The sequence below is a fragment of the Podarcis filfolensis genome (assembly GCF_964270895.1).
Source record: "Podarcis filfolensis genome assembly, chromosome: W".
NCBI lineage: Eukaryota > Metazoa > Chordata > Lepidosauria > Squamata > Lacertidae > Podarcis > Podarcis filfolensis.
The window spans coordinates 38,260,783-38,285,522 of NC_139619.1; the positions used below are offsets into that span (position 1 = coordinate 38,260,783).

Genomic DNA, 24,740 nt, shown 5'->3' on the forward strand with positions numbered 1-24,740 from the left:
GAAATTCATAGAAAACCACTGGTTTCACCGATTCTCTTCAATCCACCGCCAGTCTGTGTCATTGGCCAAGGACTTGGGAACCCCTCGGTCCCCGCCAGAATTCCCCAAGTGGGAGGTCACCTACTCACAGGAAGGTGCTTTACCCGTAGGTGACAGTCGCTGGGCAAAAGCTCTCCTCCGGACTTACCCAGGCGGCAGACTATGCAAACCAAAGTTCTATTGTCCTCTTGCAGTAGGTGCTTAGAATGTACTTGGGTGTCGAGACCCCGCAGCCACCCCCTCGTTGGAAATGACTCACACAAGGACACAGATATTAGGTTTATGTTACTGGGCAAATTTTGGCCACAACTTTATTGAAATTAAAGAATGTGAGCGGTATTGGCTGAGGCATTGATTGGACCTGACTATATCTGACTCCTGCCCATTGTGCAGGAAGTCCCAGTAAGGGTAAGCCACCGGTAGGGGGAGCCCTGTCGATGCGAACCAACTCAAGCTCCCCCTGGTGCTCCCGTCGGGGTCGTGTCAAGGCCTTAGCCCCCCAGCCGGGCTTCAGACTAGATCAACACCCCGGATTCCTTTAACGGTATACCCTTAAGCATGGAGGGGGCAGGTGGCGACCACACCTCCCCTCCTCCACACAAGGTCAAACAATGCCTAACCACAACCCTAACAAAGTTGTGACGATTGCTATGAGGTAGGCGAAAACCAAATGTCCAGTGCCAATTTGCCAAGTGGAAAAATTCCTACCAGGCCCCTTGGAAAACCAAGGCGACCAACCAAAGTCCATAGCAAGGCCATTGCCTAACCTGCAAAATAGGGAGGGAGGGCGGGTGATTGAGGAAGCGAGCCAAAGAGGAAGTTCTCTGTGTTACGATATGGATGCAATGCAGCTGCCAACTGCTAGCTTGAAAACAAAACATGATGGGAATGCTGGGACTGTCCGTGGGAAACAGAGGGACAGTCAATTCACAGTGCGAAGCACCGGAATTAGCTCAGAGTGTAATATGAGCTCTTCCTATTGTTCCTGTACAGGAAGTACAGGAAGTGTTGGTCTCTCGACTGCTGGAGCTTGAAGAGAGCAGTCATGTTTTTTGTAACACTGCAACAACAGAAATAAAGGCATGTAAATACGTTTCTGTCTATCTCTTTCCCCTGCCGGGGGGGGGGGCAAGAAAGAGGGGGTGTGTTCTTCTCAGCCTATCGCGACCTTAACCTGGATCTTGCTGGGGAATGCAGACAGGGAGGTCAACAGGAGATCAAGCCGGGTGCCTGGAGAGTTGCCAGTTACTACTGATATAGGCTTGAATTCCGACACTCTGGGGGTTGGCTGGCCGGGCTCTGACGTGGCCGGGATCCCATAGGCAACGGGGGACAGAGTCCCCCGCCCCTGGTGGGGAGTGGGTGGCCACGTGGTCCACCGCAACTCCTCCCCACTGGGAAGTGGAGCGGATTTCCCAAGACATATCCTGTATTTGCATGTTACCCCAATACATTCCTCCTATGTTAATCATGTATAACCCTCCCCTTTTCTGATGGAGTGGTGATGTTTAGCGAACTGTCTGCTGGGATAAGATAGGAACTTTTAAAAGTCCTTGTCACCCCGTTCTCAGGGTTCAATTCCTTGTTGAACCTGTTGCGCAATAAACTTTGGTCTCCGCTATTTGCTCCGGTTGGTGGCTGGACTCCTTCTTTGTCCCGCAGGGACCCACGGGCTCTGAGCAGCCTCCCACCTGCATTTTTCCGTAACAACAGAAACTCGACTAACCCTCTTGAGAGAAGAAAGGTGGCTTTTGCTCCCGCTGCAATGTTGTAATCTAAATAAGCACATCTTCCTACAAGTGAATAGTAGCCACCTATCTGGGGGGAAATAAAGTGGTATGCTGAGAGACATGGTTACGGTGGAGAGCAAATCTGTGTTCCACAATCCGAACATCCCGAGAGAAACCAGGTGGCAGCTTTTTTTTACTGTGTCCACAGAACTCAATGAAAGCCTGTGGGATGTAAACACAGGAGCAGTCAATGACAACATTCCTAGAGTGTACATGTTAGAACATGGGGAGGGATGTCTGTCCAGCAAGCAGGCAAACTTCCTGGGAACGGACTTCCTCCGCATGTGACCAGAGGTGGGTGTGGCCTCACCTGTGCAGGTAAATGATAAAAGCACAGGGCAGGCAGCCATCTCTCTCTCTTGCCTCTTGCCTCTCTCATCTTCATCTTTTGAAGAAGCAGGATGCCCTCTTGGCTCTCAGCCAAGAGAGGAGGAAAGGACTATCTTCGTATAAGAAAGATTCTAAATGTATTTTACCTTTTTAAGCCTGTCTGCCTTCTGGGATCATATTGTGAACAGAACGTGAGTAAACTCTTTTATACTTTTATAAAGACTGTGTCGTGTCTTGTATTTTAAGAGGGATCAAAAGGGGGAAATTACCAGAGTAATTACTATAGAGGTTCTAGCGAACCTGTGCAGACGTTACCGTTGCGAACTTAAAAGGGGGAATGTTATAAACTCTGCTGATATTTTGGGAACTTGTTAGCACAAGTTGGACTAGGATATAATCTCACAATATATCCTCTCCTGCATCCCTGAACATTCCCACAAAGCCAACCAATGGTTTTGCAGTTGCTTTCCATGGACATTTTGGAACCAAGCGCAGAATTCCTTGAACCTCGGAAACGCTTCTGATTTCTGCTTGAGCATGAACACATGAATGTACCTGGGAAAAGCATCAATCAATACCATGAAGTACTTTGCTCCACCTAGAGAGGTTGCAAGTGGACCAACAAGGTCTGCGTGGACAGTCTGGTAGGCTTTAGATGCCCACCTGCCAGAAACCTTGCCCTATTGAACTGTGTGTCATCATGATGGCCTTGGCCGGTTGTGAGTTGTGAAGGCCGCTTCCTGCAAGGCCCTTTCCACCTGGCCTGGGGGGCAGGGCCCAGACACCAGCTCTACTAAAGAGGCTCCTGGTGAGACCAGAGGGACATCGCTCGGCCTGACAAGAAACCCAAACTATTGGATTCTTTTGCCCCATCTTTTTGTGCCTGCTAAACAGCCGTGTCATGCTTATGATCATATTTTATTCTCTTGGGAATTCTGCTGTTTTAAATGTGCATTTTATATTTGACTTTACTTAGCAATGTTGGGTTTTTTTTGGGGGGGGGGAATGCTTAAGTTTTTTTGTTTTGTTTTTGTCAACTTTGTGTTAAATATGTATTCTGTAGTTGACTTCCTTTGTAATGTTTTATTTTGAAATCTTTAATATTTCAGTTTTTGGTTAACTATGTTGCTTTAACTGTATACTCTATATTTGACATTCTTCAGATTGTTTTATTTATGTTTTAATATGCTGTAAACTGCTTTTAATTTTTTCTTGAAAATATAAAGCGCTATAGAAATGAAATAAATAATAATAATAATAATAATAATAATAATAATAATAACGTTCATTGAAATGTTGTGCCCAAAGACTGCAGCCGATGGAGAGATCACCCCTCCCTCAATTTTCTATCAGATTATTTAGATTTGGTAAATAATTCTTATTGCTATTCTTATTGTATTGATTATTATAATTGATTTATGTAGTTCTTGTTGGGATTCGCAGGATACTGAGTAAGTCTGCAGGCTTCAACAGGCTGATGCAATACTCTGTGAAGTGCTGGGTCAGAGTGACTCAGCAGGAATATGATTGGCTATCACCTGTTTTAAAAGGAAAGCCTGTTCAACAGTGGTTGTGGTGGTTGTGCTGTGGTGTGGTGATGAGTATTCGTTTGCCTTAAGGAGCAGGTATTCTGTATGGACTGTTTTTGTAAATACCTGTATATAGCTCACATTAAAAAGACTGCACTGGGAAAAACCTGGGACTCTGAGCGTTTCTGCTAAAAGCGCCGCGAGGAATTCGCGACAGGGTTATGGGCCCAGCACGCTTCCGCTGCGCAAGAGTACAGGTGGCAGTTATCTAGCCGTGGGTGCTGGAGGTGAGCTGCAGGGATGGAGCAGTCCAGAACTGGCGTGTTGCTGGAGAAGCTCACGGCCACGAACTACAGCATCTGGTCGGTCCGCATGCAACACTTCCTCAAGCGTGAGGGCCTGTGGAAAGTGGTGGAAGATCCACCGCAGCCCCCTGAGGAGGATGAGGACGATGATGAAAAGCTGGCACTAGCAGAGGCCCAGCTAGAAAAGGATGAGAAAGCTTTGGCTACGATCATCCTTGGAGTGGACGACAGCCAGCTAGTCTACGTAGCTGATAAGGTGACGGCAAGTGAGGCGTGGAATGCGCTCAAGGCTGTCCATGTGCGAGAGACAGCTGGCTCACTGATAACACTGACCAGGAGAATGTACCGGTGTCGGAAGAAACCGGGGGACTCCCTGGTGAACCACCTAAAATTCCTAACAGGCTGTTTCCAGGAGCTAGCCTTAAGAGGGAGGCCTGTGGGGGAAGAGGACAAAGTCTTTATAGTCCTGAGTTCCCTTGATGACAGCTATGATATGCTGGTCAACTCCCTCGAGTCGGTAGAGACTGATAAGCTGACTCTGGAATACGTTACTGGACGGTTGTATGCAGAGGAGGACAGGCGTGCAGAGCGAAAGATGACCTCAGCCCAGCTGTTGGAGCATCCCAGAGGGAACAATAGCCGGGAAGAGCAGAGGTGTCGGGAGCCGGAGAAACAGCCAGGAGGAGCTGCTGCAGACCAGCCGGTGGTCAACAAAGTAAAAAGGTGTTTTTGCTGCAAGTCCAGTGGACATCTGCTGCGGGACTGCCCGAGAAAACAACAAAAACAGAAGAAGCACAGGAGGCAGCAGAGAGAGTCTACCGCTTGGGTGTCTGCAGATGGTCAAGAAAAGGAAGAGCTGTGGGTTCTGGACAGTGGAGCTTCTCAAACCTTTTGTAAAAGAAAAGGATTGCTAACTGATGCTAGGGCTTCAAACAAAAAACATGTAAGTCTTGCTGCGGGCCAGAAAGCTAAAGTGGTTTGTGAGGGGGAGGTTGTGTTCCCACAACTGGGACACACATTCAGGAATGTGTTGTGTGTGCCTAGTTTGCAAAACAATCTCCTGAGCATTCCTGACTTGGCAAAAGCAGGCTTTGAAGTAAACTTTGTGGGAGATCAGTGCCAGATAAAGCAAAATGGGGCAGTGTTGGCAAATGCTAACCTTAGAACTAATATGTATGTACTGCAGTGTGAATCTAGGGTTGCAAATGTGCAAAATGTCCCAACCCATGATATGTGTATTCATCTCCTGCACAGGCGTCTGGCTCATGCTAGCTTTAAGGTTCTGAACAAAACATTGGAGTTGTGTGGGGGGATGAAAAACATTAAAAGTTGTGATAATTACTTAGACTGCAATATCTGCAAGGAGGTTAAAAGCAGGGCTTGCCCAGTAGCAAGAGCAAGCCAAAGAGAAACCAAAAAACCACTGGAGTTGATTCATGCTGATGTAACTGGTCCTTTTCCACCAAGTGTCTCCCATAACAAGTACTGTTTGATCCTAGTGGATGACTATTCTAGATTTGGCTGGGTCTATCCATTAAAGCAAAAGTCTGACGTTGCCCAAACTTTGAAGTTCTGGGTAAGAAGGGTAGAAAGGCAACTTGGCGAAAAGGTGTGCTCTATTCAGACAGACAGGGGAGGAGAGTTTATGGCAAGCTCCCTAAGAAACTGGTTGCGTTCCCAAGGGATTAAACATAGACTTACCAATGTGGCAACGCCTCAGGAGAACGGAGTAGCAGAGCGTAGGGGAGGTGTCTTGCAGACACAAATGAAAGCATTGTTAGCAGATGCAAATCTTCCAGTTAAGTACTGGGCTGAGAGTATTAAGACCGCGAATTATATTGGGAATCGCTTGTGGTCAAGGGTACTAGATGACATACCCTATAAAATTCTCTATAACAAAAGTCCCAGTTTGCAACATTTGAGAATCTTTGGGACAAAGGCATGGGTTGACATACCTGTAAAAAAACCGAAGAAAAGGTGGAAAAAGGGCACAGCAGTTGCTATTTCTTGGGTATGAAAGTGGTACGAAAGCCTACAGGTTTGAAGATGATAAAAATCTTTTGAGTTATAGTCGATCAGCCAGCTTTAATGAGCAAAGAAATTGGCCCAAGATACATGCAAACCTGCTGCCAGAAAAGTTTTACTGCCGAGCGTACCTGATAAGGCAGTTGAAACAAAGCTAAGAATTGGCAGCTCTCCCAGAGAAACTGAAAGGGAGGAGGTAAAGACTGAGCATTTTTCTCCAGCTGCTAGCATGGAGCAGGGGGGGAAAGAAAGTGCAACAGGGACAGGAGGAGGTAGATCTACAGAGTCAATCCACCCCAAAAGCAGTCCTGAAGGTAGCCCAGGGGGTGAGATTAATGAACCAAGGAGGTCTACAAGAAGTAATAAAGGTCAACCTCCAGACCGTTATGGGTTCCCAGCCACCATAAACCAGGTTTGTGTAACTGAGCCAGAAAACTTTGAAGAAGTGCAAGAGTTACCTACTCTAGAGAAAGAGGCGTGGTCAAAGGCAATGCAGGCAGAGTATAACTCTCTGCTAAACAACAATGTGTTTGTACCTACAGAATTGCCTGAAGGTAAAAAGCCCATAAGCTGTAAGTGGGTTTTTAAAGTGAAAAAGCTGGCTGATGGTAGTTGTCAGAGGAAAGCCAGGTTGGTTGCAAGGGGCTTTACACAAAGAAAAATGATACATTATGATGAAGTGTTTGCCCCAACAGCAAAGGCTGAAACAGTAAAATCAGTTTTAGCAATGGCAAGTCTGAGAGGGTTAAAAGTTAATCATTTTGATGTTGCCTCAGCATATTTGAATGCTCCTATTGACGCCAAGGTGTATTTACAGCAAATACCAGGTTATGAGCTGGAAAAAGACAACATGGTGTTAAAGCTGCAAAGGGCACTATACGGGTTGCACCAAAGTGCACGTCTATGGCATGAATGCATAGACACAACTTTGAAAAAGATGGGATTCAAACAAAGCCTGGCTGATTCCTGTTTATATTCAGCAATGGTGCAAGGAAGTGTTTGTTATTTACTTTTGTATGTTGATGATATCTGTCTAATAACAACTGCACAAAAGCAAGTGTCTTGGTTAATAAACAGCCTAGGTAACAAATACAAACTGAAGTATTTGGGAGAGATTCAGAATTACTTAGGAGTAGAGGTTCAGAGAAATGAAGAGGGCATCTACTCTCTGAGTCAGAAGGAAAAAAATTGAAAAGTTACTGAAGACATATGGAATGGAGAGGGCAAATGAGGTTGACACTCCCATAACTACCCAGTACAAAAATGAACCAGAAGGACAAAAATGTGAGAATGCAACAGTGTTTCATTCTCTGTTGGGTTCTCTGTTATATTTAAGTTGTTGGACAAGACCCGACATAACATTGGCAGTGCACATGTTAAGCGAAAGAAGTGCAGACCCGGCTCAGAGAGATTGGGTAGCACTTAAAAGAATCCTAAGGTATCTGAAAGGCACAAAAGATTACAAACTGGTGCTGGATACAGGATATGATCAGCAAGTGTATGCATACGCTGATGCCAGCTGGGGGGACAGAGAAAATGGAAAGTCTACCACTGGCTATGCCATATATATTGGAAATGCCCTGGTTCAGTGGAAATCCCAGAAACAAACATTTGTTGCCACAAGTACTTGTGAAGCAGAGTACTCAGCCATAAGCGAATGTGTGTCACAAATAGAGTGGTTTGCTTGTCTAACAAAAGAACTTGGAATACCTTCAGAAATGCCAATCACTGTGCTAAGTGACAACATGGCTGCACAACAGCTTGCTAACCAACAGAACTTTAAGAGCAAGAGTAAACATATAGCTATAAGATACGGAAATGTGAAAAATGCTTTGGAAAGAAATGTGTTAAAGGTACAGCACTGTAACACAAAATGTAATGTGGCGGATTTGTATACAAAATGTTTGGATGCTCCTAAATTTTGAGACTTAAGATAATTATTAGGTCTCAAGCCTTTGACTTAAGGAGGAGTGTTGGGATTCGCAGGATACTGAGTAAGTCTGCAGGCTTCAACAGGCTGATGCAATACTCTGTGAAGTGCTGGGTCAGAGTGACTCAGCAGGAATATGATTGGCTATCACCTGTTTTAAAAGGAAAGCCTGTTCAACAGTGGTTGTGGTGTGGTGTGGTGATGCTGTGGTGGAGAGTATTCGTTTGCCTTAAGGAGCAGGTACTCTGTATGGACTGTTTTTGTAAATACCTGTATTTAGCTCACATTAAAAAGACTGCACTGGGAAAAACCTGGGACTCTGAGCGTTTCTGCTAAAAGCGCCACGAGGAATTTGCGACAGTTCTGACGGTTTAGCTGCCTTGAGCATGAAAATAGAAAGGCAGGATACAAACCTAATCTAATAAAGAGCCCTCCTCCTCCTCCTCCTCCTCCTGAGCCTGGGGCAGGACCGTAGCCTGAGAGAGAGAGGGTTGCACAGTTCCCCAATTATTTTGGAGGAATTCCACACCACACATTTAAAGCTCTTACACCACTTGAAAGAGTCCAGGCTTTCCCTTAAGAATCCTGGGAACTGTAGTTTGCCAAGGGTGCTGAGAGATGTTAGATCTGTAGCAAACAGAGGTTCCCAGGATGTGTTGGGTGAATCTGTGACTCTTAGTGTAATGGTTCTTGAAATGTGTGGTTGTGACCATTGTCCTCATAACAGCACTGGGGTTCGGATTGCAGTGTGTGTGTGTGTGTGTGTGTGTGTGTGTGTGTGTGTTGCAGAATGGTTTAATGAGCTCATTCTCCTCCTAGCACATCATCTTCATTCAACTCTGGCTGTTGACTGAATGCTTTCTTATAATCATTCTTATGTTTAAGTGGGCTTTGGCCTCCTTCCAGACAGCAGCTTGAAAGGGAAGCAGAGGAAAGCTCAAATGATGACAGAAGGCAGGGGCATCCAACAACCCAGAGTTTTGGTTTGGATGTGACACTTTTAGACTTCCCCAAGCCATCCCGAAGCCCCAATTTCACTCGGCCCCATTTCACTCTGGTCCATCTGAGTATCTCCTTTCCACCTATGCCTCCCCTCCCCCCCAAATATTCACAATTAAGAAATCAGAAAACAACCCCCACCTCTCTTTCGACAGAACTAGATGGAATGATCAGGCATAGCAACTCCTGCAGAGAGGATAAAACCAAAATGTTTCCAAGGGACACATTTATCAAACAAGCTATCTGCCCATAGCTCAGTCAGTAGAGTGTGAGACTCTTCATCTCAGGGTCGTGGGTTGGAGCCCCACGTTGGGCAAAATATTCCTGCATTGCAGGGGGTGGACTAGATGACTCTTGTGGTCCCTTCCAACTCTACAATTCCATGATATCCTGTGAGGAGTAGTCTGAAGTGAAGGCACAAGACAGGACTTGATCATCATGTGAGCTGCGCACAGGTGGGCTGAAGCGAGCTGCTGACCAGTCCTGTGGAGCCTCCTTTTATTGAGACAAATATGCAAGCTAGGCAGATACATTTTGGGCTGTGACCTTTACACACGTTTGGTCCCAAGATCATGGGGTGGTACAAAGTTATTTTGGCACCTGTTTCCACCGCGTCATTTTCCCCTTGCACAGTGTATGACGAAGGAGACAAAAGGTCTCAGGGACAAAGGTTACAGACAGGACACCGCAGACTGCTGGGACCGCAAAAGGTCAGACAGAGGGAACGATGTTCCAGACAGCCATGACTTTGTCTGTGAGGGGGAGTATGCTACGCACCCCAGGGTCATGCGTGCAGGCAGACTGTGGCTGCCTGCTGGTGGGGAGTGTGCTCCCTCCGGACCCCAATGCCCACTCCGCGATTATCCCTACAGTAGTCAACTGAGTTTTACTCAGAAGAGATGCGTCAAAATCAACACAGCCACGTAATTTGTGCCCATCAATTTAAATAGGTCTGCTGTGGAAAGGGCTGATGTTGACTACAACCCTGATGTTTTCTGATTATTTTATAGAGCGTTTTCCTCAATACCAAAAAATGGAGACAGAGACAATTTACTGAATTTCAAAACCACCGAAGCTTTATTGAATGAACGAATCAATTTATTACAGTCACAAACCAGAATATGGACTTATACAGAGATAGAGAACATGTAGAAGAAGAAGAGTTTGGATTTGATATCCCGCTTTATCACTACCCTAAGGAGTCTCAAAGCGGCTAACAATCTCCTTTCCCTTCCTCCACCACAACAAACAGGTGAGTGGGGCTGAGAGACTTCAGAGAAGTGTGACTGGCCCAAGGTCACCCAGCAGCTGCATGTGGAGGAGCGGAGATGCGAACCCGGTTCCCCAGATTACGAGACTACCGCTCTTAACCACTACACCACACTGGCTCTCATATATATGTAGGTTAAAATCAAAATCTATAAGCTAGAACACAGTAAAGAATACAGATGTGAAACTATTAAAATGTGTAGTTTAAGACCTTAACCGCTAATTTAAAATATGCATGTCAATGCTTTATTACAATTAAGGCAGGTAAAATAATTATTACTCTTAATAGTGTTCATTGCTATGAGGCTTCTTGAAGCAATTCAGAATACAATCAACATTAGCAGAACACTTTCCTTTACAAGGACAACTTAAAAAGCAACAATTTAAAAGCAATAAAAATGTAATATTGCATAGGAAAGAATTCTAAAACAACAGCAATGATCACAATTAGCAACAACACACAATGAAACAGCAAGCAAAAATTGCCACTCCATCATCGCTGAGCCTTGAAACTTGTGTCTTCTCCCCATAATCGAAACTGACATCAAGTCTTATGTCATCTGGAAGAGAATGAAGGAGAAGAGAGATGAATTTCTGCCACATTTACTGATTCACCAAATTGACCTGGCCCCCATTCCACCCTATTTACAAGGAGGCTTTATGGATCCTGTCTTTGGTGGCAACGACTCCTTCCAAGCCTGCAGTTTGGCCATCTTTGTGCTGTGGCAGGATTTCACAGCCACATGACCCAGGAGGTCTGCATCAAGCAAGGATGCTGCAGCTACTGAGTGGGCTCTCCTTAGTCTGGAAAGTGCGTCCCATGTCCCCAGGCTGTGGGTGTTACCTTCTTTGGGGCAGAAGTGAGCCAGCTCCAGAGGGACGAGAGCATGCTGTAGAGAAAAGAAAAGACCGTACTGGATCAGATGACTGATCTGATCCTAAACCCCCCCCCCCCCCAAATAATGGGTGCAAGAGAACATGGAAGCAGACCCAAGCCAGGGAAGACTTGCTTCCATCATGGGATGAGTGAGTTCTATTGCCTGGCCCCAAGGTGGAAGTGTAAGATCAAGGAAGAGGGCAGGAAATGTCTCCAGCCTTGTCCGGCATCCCAGGGACACACATTGTGTTGTGCGCCTGATACCAGACTGTGATTCCTCCTGTGGGAATCCTTTCACAAGCCACTCTGGGAGCCTCTTGGGGCTGTGAAGGTACCTTCAGGCAACTGAGCCTTCTTGCACAGGACATCAGCCAGCTAATGCCACTGGCTGCCAGTTGCCTCTCCGCTGCAATCGCACTTGTTGTGTAACCTCTCAGTTCCTGTGGGAGGAAAGGGGACCTCAGAATCAGGAGGCTGGTCTGGGGGAAAGAGGCAGACCACTGTGAAGCCCTTTGCACTCTCAGAGAGAGATCCGTTTCTGTTCTAAAATGGCAATGTCCTCCAGCCCCAAATTGTAGCTCTGCATCCAAGGCCCTCCTTTGGCTGTCTGGGCAAGTGGGCCTTTGCTGGCTGGTCCATGTGGCCAGCTTGCTTTACAAGAGGGGAAGGGCCGAAGAGGTGCACTGCTAGGTGGCGGCTTCTCCATGAAAGCTTTCTAGGTCAAACAGCCACTGAAGCCATCAAGATACTTACATTCATCAGCAAGTTCAGGGTCTTAGTGCTTGGGGCCTCCCAGAGGAGGCCTCCCAGCATCAGAGTATAACGTTCCTCTAACTCCTGCAGGCAATGGCAATGAGGGAGAGGATGTGCCAAGCAGGGAAAAGAGAGATCAGATGTTGAGCAATGGGAGCAGTGCTTAAAGCGTGTGAAGAAGAAAAAACAACTAGAGAAGTCAAATTTCAAGGCTAACAACTTACCTGCTTGTCGGGCTCAGTTTTGACCTCAATGACCGCCGCAAAGGCTGCATGCACAATCAGGCTGTGCAGCTTCAGCGGTAATTTGGGCTTCATGAGGCTGGAGAGAAGGAGGGAAACCTTTTTAGACTCTGTCTCATATTGGGGGGGGGGGAGCATCAAATACATTTCATTCTCTTGGACTTCTACTGAATGCATGTGTTAGCTTAAACCACTTTTGACAATCAAGCAGCGTATAGATTTTACAGGGTAAAAATGAAGAAAGGTAAAATTAAAATAAACACACAAGGGCACTGTTTATGTGGCAGTCTACCTGGCACTTGGTTGCAAGCCTCTAGGTCTTAGTTAATCCCACCCCTAAAAGCTGAGCCATTTCGCAGTCATCTCTAGACAATATAGCTTCTATTTTCTCTCTCAACATCTCCACTCATCCTGTAAATAGTTGCTGCATAAAGAAAGCTTTTTTGAATGCAAGAAACCCAAGAAATTGTAAGCAATTCTTCCAATCGAATTCACTGAAGTGGCAAGGTCTGGTAACACCTTTCCACATTCTGCTCCCCCCCCCCCACCAGCTCCTCGTCAAGCTCAAAAAACCCGTTATACTGTAGCACCCTGCTTGTGGTTAACGCTTAGCTGGAATGAAATATTCAACGCAGCAATAGAGAAATTAAAATAATAATTTATTTGTCAGACAAATAAATGTGAGGCACAGTGGTATAAGGTTACCAAGCTCTGGCCTGGTCTCCTGTCATTATGGCCAGCACTTATATTCCCTCAGCTCAGCCCCCTTGCTCCTCCTTTGGCTGCCTCTGTCCAATCAGCCTGGTTAAAATTCCTATTGGCTGTTCGCTAGAACCAATCATAAAAGATACACCCATTTCCTATTACCTTTTATGGGAGACAAAGAGCTATATTTCCTTCTATTTATAATTGGCAAACAGCCATTAATCTCTACAAGGCACCTTAATTACCAGATAACCTTTTGCCCTAGACTAGGCGCCTTAACTAACATTTCATCTTTCCACACATTATCAATGAAAGATCTCCTTCTTTGGAGGTCATTAAGCAGAGACTTGACAACCATATGTCAGGAGTGCTCCGATGGCGTCTCTCTGTCTGGCAGGGGTCCGGACCCAATGGCCCTCGTGGTCTATTCCAACTCTTCTATGATTCTATAATTTCTTACTTTCTAAATCCTTTGCACAATTACACCCAAGCCAACATTTCATACACAACATACACAGACCTCCAGAAGCAAAGACCCCCTCTCAAGCAAAAAGGAACTCTATAAAAGCTAGGCTCTCCAAGCTCTCCAAACTCCCCGAAGCTTCAAAGCAGCTCCAGAGAGAGAGAGAGGCCTCTTCCCCAGCCAGCCGCTGCTTGCATTAGCTCTTGCCCTTTTAACCTTAGGAAGATGTGGCTCAAGTTTAATGGGAGGCTCAATAATTAATTACTATTTTTGCAACCTTGATTGTATTCTATAATTTGTATGGTCAGTGTGACCTTTTGTTCCCAGGCTTTAATTTCCTTTTACAACCCTGAGACACTGCTATAGATCAGGGGGGCCCTTGATCAAGAAGATAAACAGCTGCCAGAGTATGGTTTCTGCCTGGCATGAGAGATACAAACATTTACAAATATATATTTCTTTAAGGTCATTTTTAGAATACAGGAATCTGATCAAAATATAAGCCTTGATTAAAAATGCAGGCTATGATCAGATGCCTCATTCCCCCCTTTCAAGCTCAAGGACCTTCATCCCAAGTGTCCTTGATAGCTTGACCTTCATCATATTCCTGAGGTAAAGCTCTGTATAGGGCCATGATATGAGGTAGAGTTTCATTTGAAATCATCTTGCTAATTGTACTTCTAAAACATGAAATGATACATGGCACCATACACAAAACCATTACTACTACCGTCAAGAAAAACAAGCAAGACAATAGTATCCCTTTGAGTCCCGCGACATTGGGTAACCAGTTGGTCAGCCATCCCATATCCCATCCTTCCCATGTTTGTACTGGGACATGTGCTATATTCTCCATCTTTGTGGCCAACACACGGATCGCCTCACCATTATCAGAAATGTTAAAGCAACAGGCATTCCCTGTCAAGTTCAAGACTCCACATAGGCCTCCCTGCCTGGCAAGTACATAATCCATTCCCATTTTCAGCTGCAAAATGGCGGCTCTACTTTCATCCAACTGTTGTGCAATAAGTCTCAAACTCTGGGCCGTTGTATTGGTTACAAGTTCCACTACTGCTTGCAATCGAATTATTCTGTTTAGATTATAAATAGGATCTCGAGCCCCTTGTATGAGCTCATCAGGATTCCAGGAGGCAGGTTCATAATAGGCTATAATGCGCTCTGGTGGCCAATCATCAGTATCGCTCCAACTTTGGGTACTTCCTCCTGCTATATGAGAAATATCAGCGTTTCTTCGTGTACGCTTGGCCGAACTAGTGGGCATAATCCACATTGGTGGTAATACCCATCCCAGGAAACAAGTCCCACTCCATTTGGAAGGGAGTTTCTTGTATGCCCATTCTCCACATATCCACCACAACCATCGGGTCTGAGGTCTTTGGTACGTGGAGTGCATAAGGCGAAATATCAAAAGGGGCATAGAGCTCACAGTGCAGTATGTTAGATTGCCTTTTTCTGTCATAGTTATGTTCCACACCATTTTCCATGCATGAATAAAAGGAGGTGCACAGGGCAAGGTATTCCGAGTTCGATAGGTAGTACCGTTTGCCCAGGTTTGACTATTCTTAATATAATCCCAAGTATAGTGGCAATGAGAAGAGCCTATCATGGTAGAATCAGCTGCCTCTGATGATTTATGTACACAGAATTCCCCTTGTACAGGTATAACTCGTATTGGTTTAGTTGAGTTCCATCCGGGGAAATTCTGTACTTCTGTTTGGTGTGGCATTTCGCTTACCATACCAATGGCATTTAATGGTATTGGTAATAAGGGCATACCTCCCTCTGAATCATCTGGCCCAAGAGAGCAAACAAGGCAATTGGTCCTATTTGTAACATTGGCTACCATCTCAGCTAAGCCTACCCACATATTGTGGTTTTGACTGAATCCATATTTAGCAAATTTGCTCAAATTCAAGGACCCTTCCCCTTCCCAAGGGATCAGGATTAATAATAAAATCATGTTGATGTCTAGTATATGCATTCCTTCCACAAAAGATTACCTTATTGTGATAACAAAAAAATATTAGTCCCAATATAATTCCTCCAGTGACAGAAATGGGGAACCACCAAGACCAAAACATATGTCCCAAGGATCCCCAATGAGTAATATCTCTGATAATTGTTCCACAGGGGGGGGCAGTCAATCAATTGTATAAGAGAATCTTCCCGTTCACAATCGCTGGTTCAGATGCTCCTCAAGCTTCAGGCGTGCGCAGGTCAGCCAGCTTCCAGGTTGTGGCTGCAGCAGGCCGGTCGTCTAATGTTGCCCGTGACCTAGCCCGTTCCCCGTAGGGCTAGATACAGGGGTTTTTGGAGAGAGTCAGTTTTAAAGGATTAGAGGGGTCACCTTTGCACGTCCAACTGCCTTCGGACTTCTTCAAACGGGAGTAATGAATCCAGGGGGTCACCTCAGCTACCTTCACCGCTGTTGGAGTAGAGAGCAAGACGGTGTAAGGTCCACGCCACTTAGGTGCAAGTGGATCGCGTTTCCACTCTTTCACCCATAGCTATCGCCAGCCTGGAACTGATGAATCGGCTCGGCAATGCTGCACGGCGTGCGCTGAGGGCCCACCTGTTAAGAGAAACAAAAAACAACACGGGAGAGAGATTGCACTTGTCCCTGTGTCACATAGTCTCCTATTTGTTTGAGGTCAGCTGGAATATCCTGAACAAAGGAGGGCGGCCTCCCATACAGGAGCTCAAAAGGTGACAACTTAAGTCTTTTTGTGGGTGCGCACCGAACACGAAACAGTGTTATGGGTAACACATCACTGCTGTGGCCAGCATTATCATATTTTCCTTATGACACTTCTTCTTCTCTTGTTTCTCAGCCTCATCCCTATTCCGATAAACTCGACGTGCAATGGCCATAATTTGGCTCATCAGCATCCCTTCCCATCCTTCTGATTTCTGAATTTTCTTACGAATGTCAGAAGCACACTGGGCCACAAATGTAGCAGTAATCATTCTGCTGTTTTCAGGGGCTTCAGGGTCAAAAGGAGTCCATATACGATAGGCTTCCTGCAGCCTCTCTAAAAAGTCTCCCGGACTCTCATTTGGTTTCTGTTCTACTTCTGAGACTTTAGACATATTAGTGGGCTTCTGGCATGCCCTGCGGATACCTTGCACAAGCGTCTGGCGGTAGGTGGTAAGCCTGGCCAGGTGAATTGCATTGTTTGGATCCCAATTAGGATCTTCCAAAGGAAAGTTATCCTGGAGATGACGGTCAATATTAAAAATATTTCCCACTCTGGCCTGCTCACGCAAATATATCTGTGCCTTTTCAATCATGTCTCTTCTTTCCTCAGTGGTGAACAGAGTATTCAGGAGTTGGCGGCAATCTGTCCAAGTAGGACTATGAGTATTTACTATTGAAGTCACCAAGTCCATCATAGCCTGAGGTTTTTCTGCGAAAGATGGGGTGTGTGTTTTCCAATTCATCAGATCCGTAGTTGTGAATGGAATGTACTGGAGGGTCGAAGTTCGAGGTGGCCGTGGTCCGGGTTGCCCGTTAACCAGCACAGGCTCCTCAAGTGCATCAAATACTCTTCTAAGAGGGGCTACTACGTGACCTTTCTCTTCGCTTTGCTCTAGGGGCCTCAAATCATAGGGGATGGTATCTGTCCCAAGGCGTTCTTTTAGCAGCTTTATACGCCTGGCTGTATTGCTTGCTGACCGATCAAGGTCTTCCTGTAACTTCTGTAATAGTTCTCTAGGATTTGGATGTACAGGGGTTTGGGGTGGGCAATTGGTTGTTCCACTAAAGGAGACTGTAGATGGAGTTCTACTGGGACTCACAGGTGGAATAACCACTTCTGCTTGGGCTTTATTATAGAACTCCAAGGCCTCCTGAAGATATTTATCATAATCTATCAAGGAATCAAGTTCTGTGACTCCACCCCCATTATTCGTTCCACTTTCTTGCCTTGGGGTTACAACTGGTGGAGTATTTGGATTAGGCTCCCTTCGATGTGGAGCATAGGGTGGAGGTGGAAGCACCTCTTCCTCTGGTCCCTCAAAAATGGGTTTGAGTTTATTTGGCAAGATTCCTTTCCTAGCTTCGGCTTTTACAGCTAATAATTTGCATCGTTGGACTTTGCATTCCCTTATCCATGGAGGATTTTTATTTAATGTGCTCAGCCAAGAATCTATATATGAAAATTGTTCTGGGCACCCTCCCGTTTCTTTGGCGATGTTAGTCCAAAGTTTGCTTACTAAATTTATATCAAAAGTTCCCTGAGATGGCCATTCAGTATTTTGTTTCGGCCACTCTAATTCACATAACGTTCTCAAGCGCTCTGGCGTCATTTTGACTCCATATGCCCCTGAGAAGGCTTTCTTAAAATTATTTAACATACATTCAAGAGGTGTATTTTCCCCCTTTGAACCCCCAACTCCCATTGTATGGCCCTGTGAAGTATCCACTCAGTCACTCACACACTCGCTTCGTGGGGTTCCTTGCCCAGTGAAGTCGCCTTACTGGGAAACGAAGTACTACCCACTCCACACTCAGGTCAGCTACAGATTGTACTTTCTCACACATACAATGCGCTGGATACTTCACCACACTCTACTTCCCAACCTTTCCCTTTTCCTCCACCAGACCACCGTCTGATGTACCCAACCACCTAGCGTACTCAGTTCCCCTTACTGAGACGCAGAAGTTTGATCAAGACTTCTCTTCCTCCCAATTAATTGGAGGGCCAAAACCCCTTTGTGCACTTACCCTTAGCGGATCCCTCTTTATTTCTCTGGTTCCCCCCGGTCCGTCGCCGTCGGTGGGCAGGGTATCAGACAGACGAGACTTCTGCGTTCCCCTGGAAAAATGTTCCAGTGCGCGCTGGGTAAGCAGTTAGTGGTCCTCCCTCTTGTACCCTGCCCAGTAAGGCGAAGGGGCTGCGTTCCAGCAGACCACTTATCCGAGTCACAGAGGCACCATAAAATGTAGCACCCTGCTTGTGGTTAACGCTTAGCTGGAATGAAATATTCAACGCAGCAATAGAGAAATTAAAATAATAATTTATTTGTCAGACAAATAAATGTGAGGCACAGTGGTATAAGGTTACCAAGCTCTGGCCTGGTCTCCTGTCATTATGGCCAGCACTTATATTCCCTCAGCTCAGCCCCCTTGCTCCTCCTTTGGCTGCCTCTGTCCAATCAGCCTGGTTAAAATTCCTATTGGCTGTTCGCTAGAACCAATCATAAAAGATACACCCATTTCCTATTACCTTTTATGGAAGACAAAGAGCTATATTTCCTTCTATTTATAATTGGCAAACAGCCATTAATCTCTACAAGGCACCTTAATTACCAGATAACCTTTTGCCCTAGACTAGGCGCCTTAACTAACATTTCATCTTTCCACACATTATCAATGAAAGATCTCCTTCTTTGGAGGTCATTAAGCAGAGACTTGACAACCATATGTCAGGAGTGCTCCGATGGCGTCTCTCTGTCTGGCAGGGGTCCGGACCCAATGGCCCTCGTGGTCTATTCCAACTCTTCTATGATTCTATAATTTCTTACTTTCTAAATCCTTTGCACAATTACACCCAAGCCAACATTTCATACACAACATACACAGACCTCCAGAAGCAAAGACCCCCTCTCAAGCAAAAAGGAACTCTATAAAAGCTAGGCTCTCCAAGCTCTCCAAACTCCCCGAAGCTTCAAAGCAGCTCCAGAGAGAGAGAGAGGCCTCTTCCCCAGCCAGCCGCTGCTTGCATTAGCTCTTGCCCTTTTAACCTTAGGAAGATGTGGCTCAAGTTTAATGGGAGGCTCAATAATTAATTACTATTTTTGCAACCTTGATTGTATTCTATAATTTGTATGGTCAGTGTGACCTTTTGTTCCCAGGCTTTAATTTCCTTTTACAACCCTGAGACACTGCTATAGATCAGGGGGGCCCTTGATCAAGAAGATAAACAGCTGCCAGAGTATGGTTTCTGCCTGGCATGAGAGATACAAACATTTACAAATATATATTTCTTTAAGGTCATTTTTAGAATACAGGAATCTGATCAAAATATAAGCCTTGATTAAAAATGCAGGCTATGATCAGATGCCTCAATACCTCAGTTGATAAAGGGCTTCCAGCGCCATAGCAAGGGCCAATTCAGGCTGCATAAAGCACACAATCCGTCCCACGAGATCCTGATAGAGAACAGAGGGTGAAGGGGGAAAACGTCAGTTCCCTATGGACATCAGGTGGATTCCTCCAACCCCAAACTCAGTGCAGGAATTGGCAATGTAATGCCAAATGTCTGCACAACCCTTCTCTTGGCCAGACCCCGCCAGGCCTTCCTTCTGCCCAGCATCCCCCAAATCCCATCCCCAGCTCTCCTGCCCCCCTCACCCCTGGATACCTCATGCAACCTCTCACTCACCGCAATTGCCTTGACGGCCATCTTCTTGGAGTACCTCAACCTGTCCTTTTCTCTCTGGCGGGCCTCCAAGCAAGTGGCCAGCACGCAGCAGAGGAACATCTCATCCTTCTCCAGTTGCTGAAATGGCAAGAGTCAGGCTGTCAGTTCATGGCAGGAGGGCTTCTCTGCATCTGAGACCGCCAAAATGCGGGTACAAACAGCACTGGTGGATGGGGGGGGTGAGGGATTTCGTATGTACTGTGCTGTTTTCTCAAATACTAACCACAGGCGATGCCTGCCAGTCTCTGAACCATCTGCAACAAGAGAAGCAGGAAAGGACATAGGGGCAGGCTAGTTCATTTCTACTTATTTTCCACAGTTGAGGCTTAGAGCATTAAGGCCACCCCTCCTTACGCTCCAAAATGAAAAGGAAGCATTTGCTCACGTGGGCCTACAGCAACCCTGGACTTCTTGGGGACTTTGAGGGTCCCCTTCTTCTTGCGGGCTGCCATGTCCCTCAGTCGCCTGAACCTAGAAGAGAAGGAGAGGGGCAGACCTTGTTGTTGTTATTGTTGTTGTTGTTGTTGTTGTTGTTGCTGCTGTTGCTGTTGTTGTTGTTGTTGTTGTTGTTGTTGTTGTTGTTGTTGCTGCTGCTGTTGTTATACCGCCCTATAGCCACAGGTCTCAGTTACAACCAGTGCTTTTTTTGGTGAATCTTTGCACTTTTCTCCATTTACTGTACTGCATTTATTTTCCCCGATTTGAACTATAAAATGGTGATTTTCTTGAGTCAAAATGAGAGTACCCCAAACATTTTTTTAAATAGAAAAAAGCACTGGTTACAAGATAAAAATCGCAATATAAAAACACAAAATGCATAGTAAAGGTGAAAAACAACCCAGTAAAGCCCCCTCCCCAACACATTTCAAAACCTGAGACAGAAGCCTACAACCAAAATGGGATGTGTGTGTGTGTGTGTGTGTGTAAGAGAAGACAGGGAGTCTTTGCAGCATAGCCATAACACAAATACGGGTAGCCTAACAGTTGCAGGCAGAGCCGTGTCATTTCACACACTACTTCGGCTGCGGGACATCGTATCAACAAGGAAAGGAGCATTTGGTGTTGTTGCATCTCCTCAGGTATTTGTTGATTTGTTTTTTTTAATGAATATTTATTAAGTTTTCCAATTTTATATAAACACAAAAAGAAAAAAGAAAAGGAAAAATATTAAAAACAATTCAGTTTCAATAACAGTCTTTCAATCACATGTTTCTTTGACTTCCTCATACCTCCCCTTCTTGTTCTCTAGTTCAATTTGTTAATTCAGCAAATCCTAATCTCTTAACATTCCTTTTAGAATATCACCTTATTTTCCACTCAACTTTTTTAAATTTAATAACAAAAACAATTATAATCCCCATTATCTTTATCATAACAGCTAGAAACCACCAAAGTTCAAACCAACATCTTTTCAGAGTTCATTAATTTTATAGTATTTCTGTAGATATTCCTTAAATTTCTTCCAATCTTCTTCTGCTGACTTTTCTCCCTGGTCGCGGATTCTGCCGGTCATTTCTGCCAGCCCCATACAGTCAATCAACTTCATCTGCCATTCTTCCAGAGTGGGTAAATCTTGAGTCTTCCAGTGCTTTGCTATGAGTACTCTTGCTGCCGTTGTAGCAAACATAAAAAACGTTCTGTCCTTCTTTGACACCAAATGGCCGACTATACCCAAGAGAAAAGCCTCTGGTTTTTTCAGAAAAGTATACTTAAATATATTTTTCATTTCATTATAAATCATTTCCCAGAAGGCCTTAATCTTTGGGCACGTCCACCAAAGGTGAAAGAATGTACCTTCAACTTCCTTACATTTCCAGCATTTATTATCGGGCAAATGATATATTTTTGCAAGCTTGACTGGGGTCATGTACCACCTGTATATCATTTTCATAATATTCTCTCTTAAGGCATTACATGCCGTAAATTTCATACCGGTGGTCCATAACTGTTCCCAGTCAGCAAACATAATGTTATGTCCAACATCTTGTGCCCATTTAATCATAGCTGACTTAACCGTTTCATCCTGTGTATTCCATTTCAGCAGCAAGTTATACATTTTTGACATGATCTTAGTTTTAGGTTCTAGCACTTCTATTTCTAATTTAGATTTTTCCACCTGGAAGCCAATTTTCCTGTCCAAATTATATGCCTCCCTTATCTGAAAATAATGTAGCCAGTCTCGGACCTTGTTTTTTAATTTCTCAAAGCTCTGCAGTTTCAGTCTATCTCCTTCTTGCTCCAAAATTTCCCAATATTTTGGCCAACTGGCCTCCATATTGAGTTTTTTCTGAGCTTTCGCTTCCATTGGTGACAACCACCTTGGGGTTTTGTTTTCCAGTACATCCTTGTATCTAATCCAAACATTAAACAAAGATCTCCTTACAATATGATTTTTAAATGCTTTGTGAGCTTTAACCTTGTCATACCACAAATATGCATGCCATCCAAAAACATTGTTAAAACCTTCTAAATCCAAAATGTCCGTGTTTTCAAGAAGCAGCCAATCTTTCAACCAGCAGAATGCTGCTGACTCATAGTACAGTCTGAAGTCTGGCAGGGCAAAGCCACCCCTCTTTTGCATCAGTTAAAATCTTATATTTTATCCTAGGCTTCTTGCCCTGCCAGACAAATTTCGAAATATCTTTCTGCCACTTCTTATAACATTCCATCTTGTCCACAATTTGTAATGTTTGAAACAAAAACAACATTTTAGGCAATACATTCATCTTTATAGCTGCTATTCGACCCATCAAGGAAAGCTTCAAATTTGACCATATTTCGAGATCTTTTTTCACTTCTGACCAGCATTTCTCATAATTATTTTTGAATAAGTTCCCATTTTTAGATGTCATGTTAATCCCCAGATATTTCACCTTCCTCACCACTAATAAACCTGTTTCATTCTGAAATTTCTCTTTTTCAAACAATGTCATATTTTTCTCTAAAACCTTAGTTTTGGTCTTATTCAGTTTAAATCCTGCCACCTGACCAAATTCTTGAATTAATTCTAAAACTCTTTTAGTACTAGATTCTGGCTCCTGTAACGTCAAAACTATGTCATCTGCAAATGCTCTCAATTTATACTGTTTGGCTCCGACCTGTATGCCTTTAACCAACCGGTCCCTTCTAATCATATTCAGCAAAACCTCCAGGACCGATATAAAAAGTAAAGGGGAAATTGGGCATCCTTGTCGTGTCCCTTTTTCAATCATAAATTGTTCCGTAACCACGTTATTTACAATTAATTTGGCCTTTTGTTCAGAATATATTGCACCTATACCATTTTCAAAACCTTGGCCTACCCCCATACCCTGTAGATTCTTTTTCATAAAACTCCAAGAAATGTTGTCAAAGGCTTTCTCCGCGTCCACAAATATCAAAACAGCTTTAGTATTTATGTCCACATCTAGCTTTTCCAAAATGTCAATTACATTCCTCAAATTATCAGATATGTGTCTTCCCGGTAGAAAGCCCGCTTGGTCCTTATGTATCTCTTCAGTCAATACTCTTTTCAATCTCTTGGCCAAAATGTCAGCAAAAATTTTGTAATCCACATTTAATAAGGATATGGGACGGTAGTTTTTAAGTTGAGTCTTTTCAGTCTCTGTTTTCGGTATAAGTGTGATGTAGGCCTCTTTCCACGATTCTGGTGCCCTGTTCCCTTCCAAAATCTCATTGCAGACTTCCTTCAAAGGTTGTACTATCCAATCCTTTAAGGATCTATAGTATCTAGCAGTCAGTCCATCCGGTCCCGGAGATTTGCCCAATTGCATATTTAAAATGGCACCTTCTATCTCCTGATCTGTTATTTTACAGTTCAACAATACTTTACTTTCCTGTGAAATTTTTTGTAGTCCATTTGTTTTCAAAAATCCGTCAATATCCCTTTCATTCTGTGGCCCTTGTGCATATAGTTGCTTGAAGTATTTCTGGAAACAGTTTCTAATCTCATTTGGGTTACGAAAAAGGAGCAATGCTGCTGAGTGCTCCAGATGGCTGGAAAGCCAAACAGGATGTTGATGTTATGGGACTGTACCGTGGGAACCAGGGACAGTCTATTATGTGCTCTGAGCACCGGATGTTAGATCAGAGTGGCACATGACCCTGTACTGGAAGTACATGGGTGGAGTTATTCTCTCTCTGCTGTGGCTGCTGATGTGAGAGGGTGCAGACATGTTTCCTCTGCACTGCTGAAAGACAGAAATAAAGGCATGTAAAGACATTTCTGTCTGTCTCTCTCCCCTCCCTGGGGATGGCAGGGGGGAGTGGTTGTGTTCTTCTCACGTTGAGGAGGATCGGCCGATAGAGACCTCGCCTTGTCTTGCCGGGAGTCGCTGACGGGGGAGGCCAACATGGAATCGAGCCGGGCACCTGGAGAGTGGCCAAGTTCCTCTGACAAGGCTTGATTCAACATATGGTAGCAGACGCTGCTGGTTATCTGATCCATGGGAATCAGCATGAGAGGTGAGAGGTTGATGGATCGTGTGCCATCCTCTGCACCAAGGAAAGAAGATAACGTCTGCATTGCAGCCAGAAGCTGAACAGACGGCTGGACACCAAGAGGGGGTGTTTTCCAAGCATCGGAGCCCCGGAAAGGTATGCTGAATATCGGGCTAAAAGTGTGAATGCAGATTGATTTATTCTCTGGTTCACGAGAGCTGCGTTTGGAAAAACAGCTCTGAGAGCTAAGCTTGCATACCAGACATATTTGTGGTGAGATAAGGATGAGAAGTATGCACAGTTGCTAAGCAACGACGGTCAGTCGGCTTGGAAAGGTACTGACACCTGGGGCTGGCTCAGTCAGAGCCGGGAAAGCGAAAGTTGTTTTGACTTTGAGACAGCTTGGAGATTGCCTGCCTGAGAGAGGCAGAAAGACAGCTCAAAAAGGAGCTTTTGGATTTTACTAGCTCGAGAAAGAGAGCTGAGACTTGGATTCAAAATGGATCCCAAGAAGGGGGGAGCCTTGCCTTACCCGCCTCCCCTGACTAATGACAATTATTCATCTTGGTCTGTAAAGATGAAGGCCCTGCTGCAGAAT

General features: G+C 44.8%; 1 protein-coding gene and 1 pseudogene across 2 annotated transcripts in view; both read right to left on the minus strand.

The window, feature by feature from the left end:
- The window catches only part of LOC310753811 (inositol polyphosphate 5-phosphatase OCRL-like), an 863,084-nt pseudogene that overhangs the window by 381,147 nt on the left and 457,197 nt on the right, over positions 1-24,740 (minus strand). The window lies entirely within an intron of this gene.
- Positions 10,858-19,684, minus strand: LOC310753737 (uncharacterized protein; the record flags this gene model as incomplete). Its single annotated transcript, XM_083595081.1, has 6 exons — positions 10,858-11,106; positions 11,429-11,533; positions 11,847-11,930; positions 12,071-12,167; positions 19,351-19,430; positions 19,664-19,684. The coding sequence occupies 6 exons, from the start codon at positions 19,682-19,684 to the stop codon at positions 10,858-10,860; spliced, it is 636 nt and encodes a 211-aa protein (XP_083451207.1).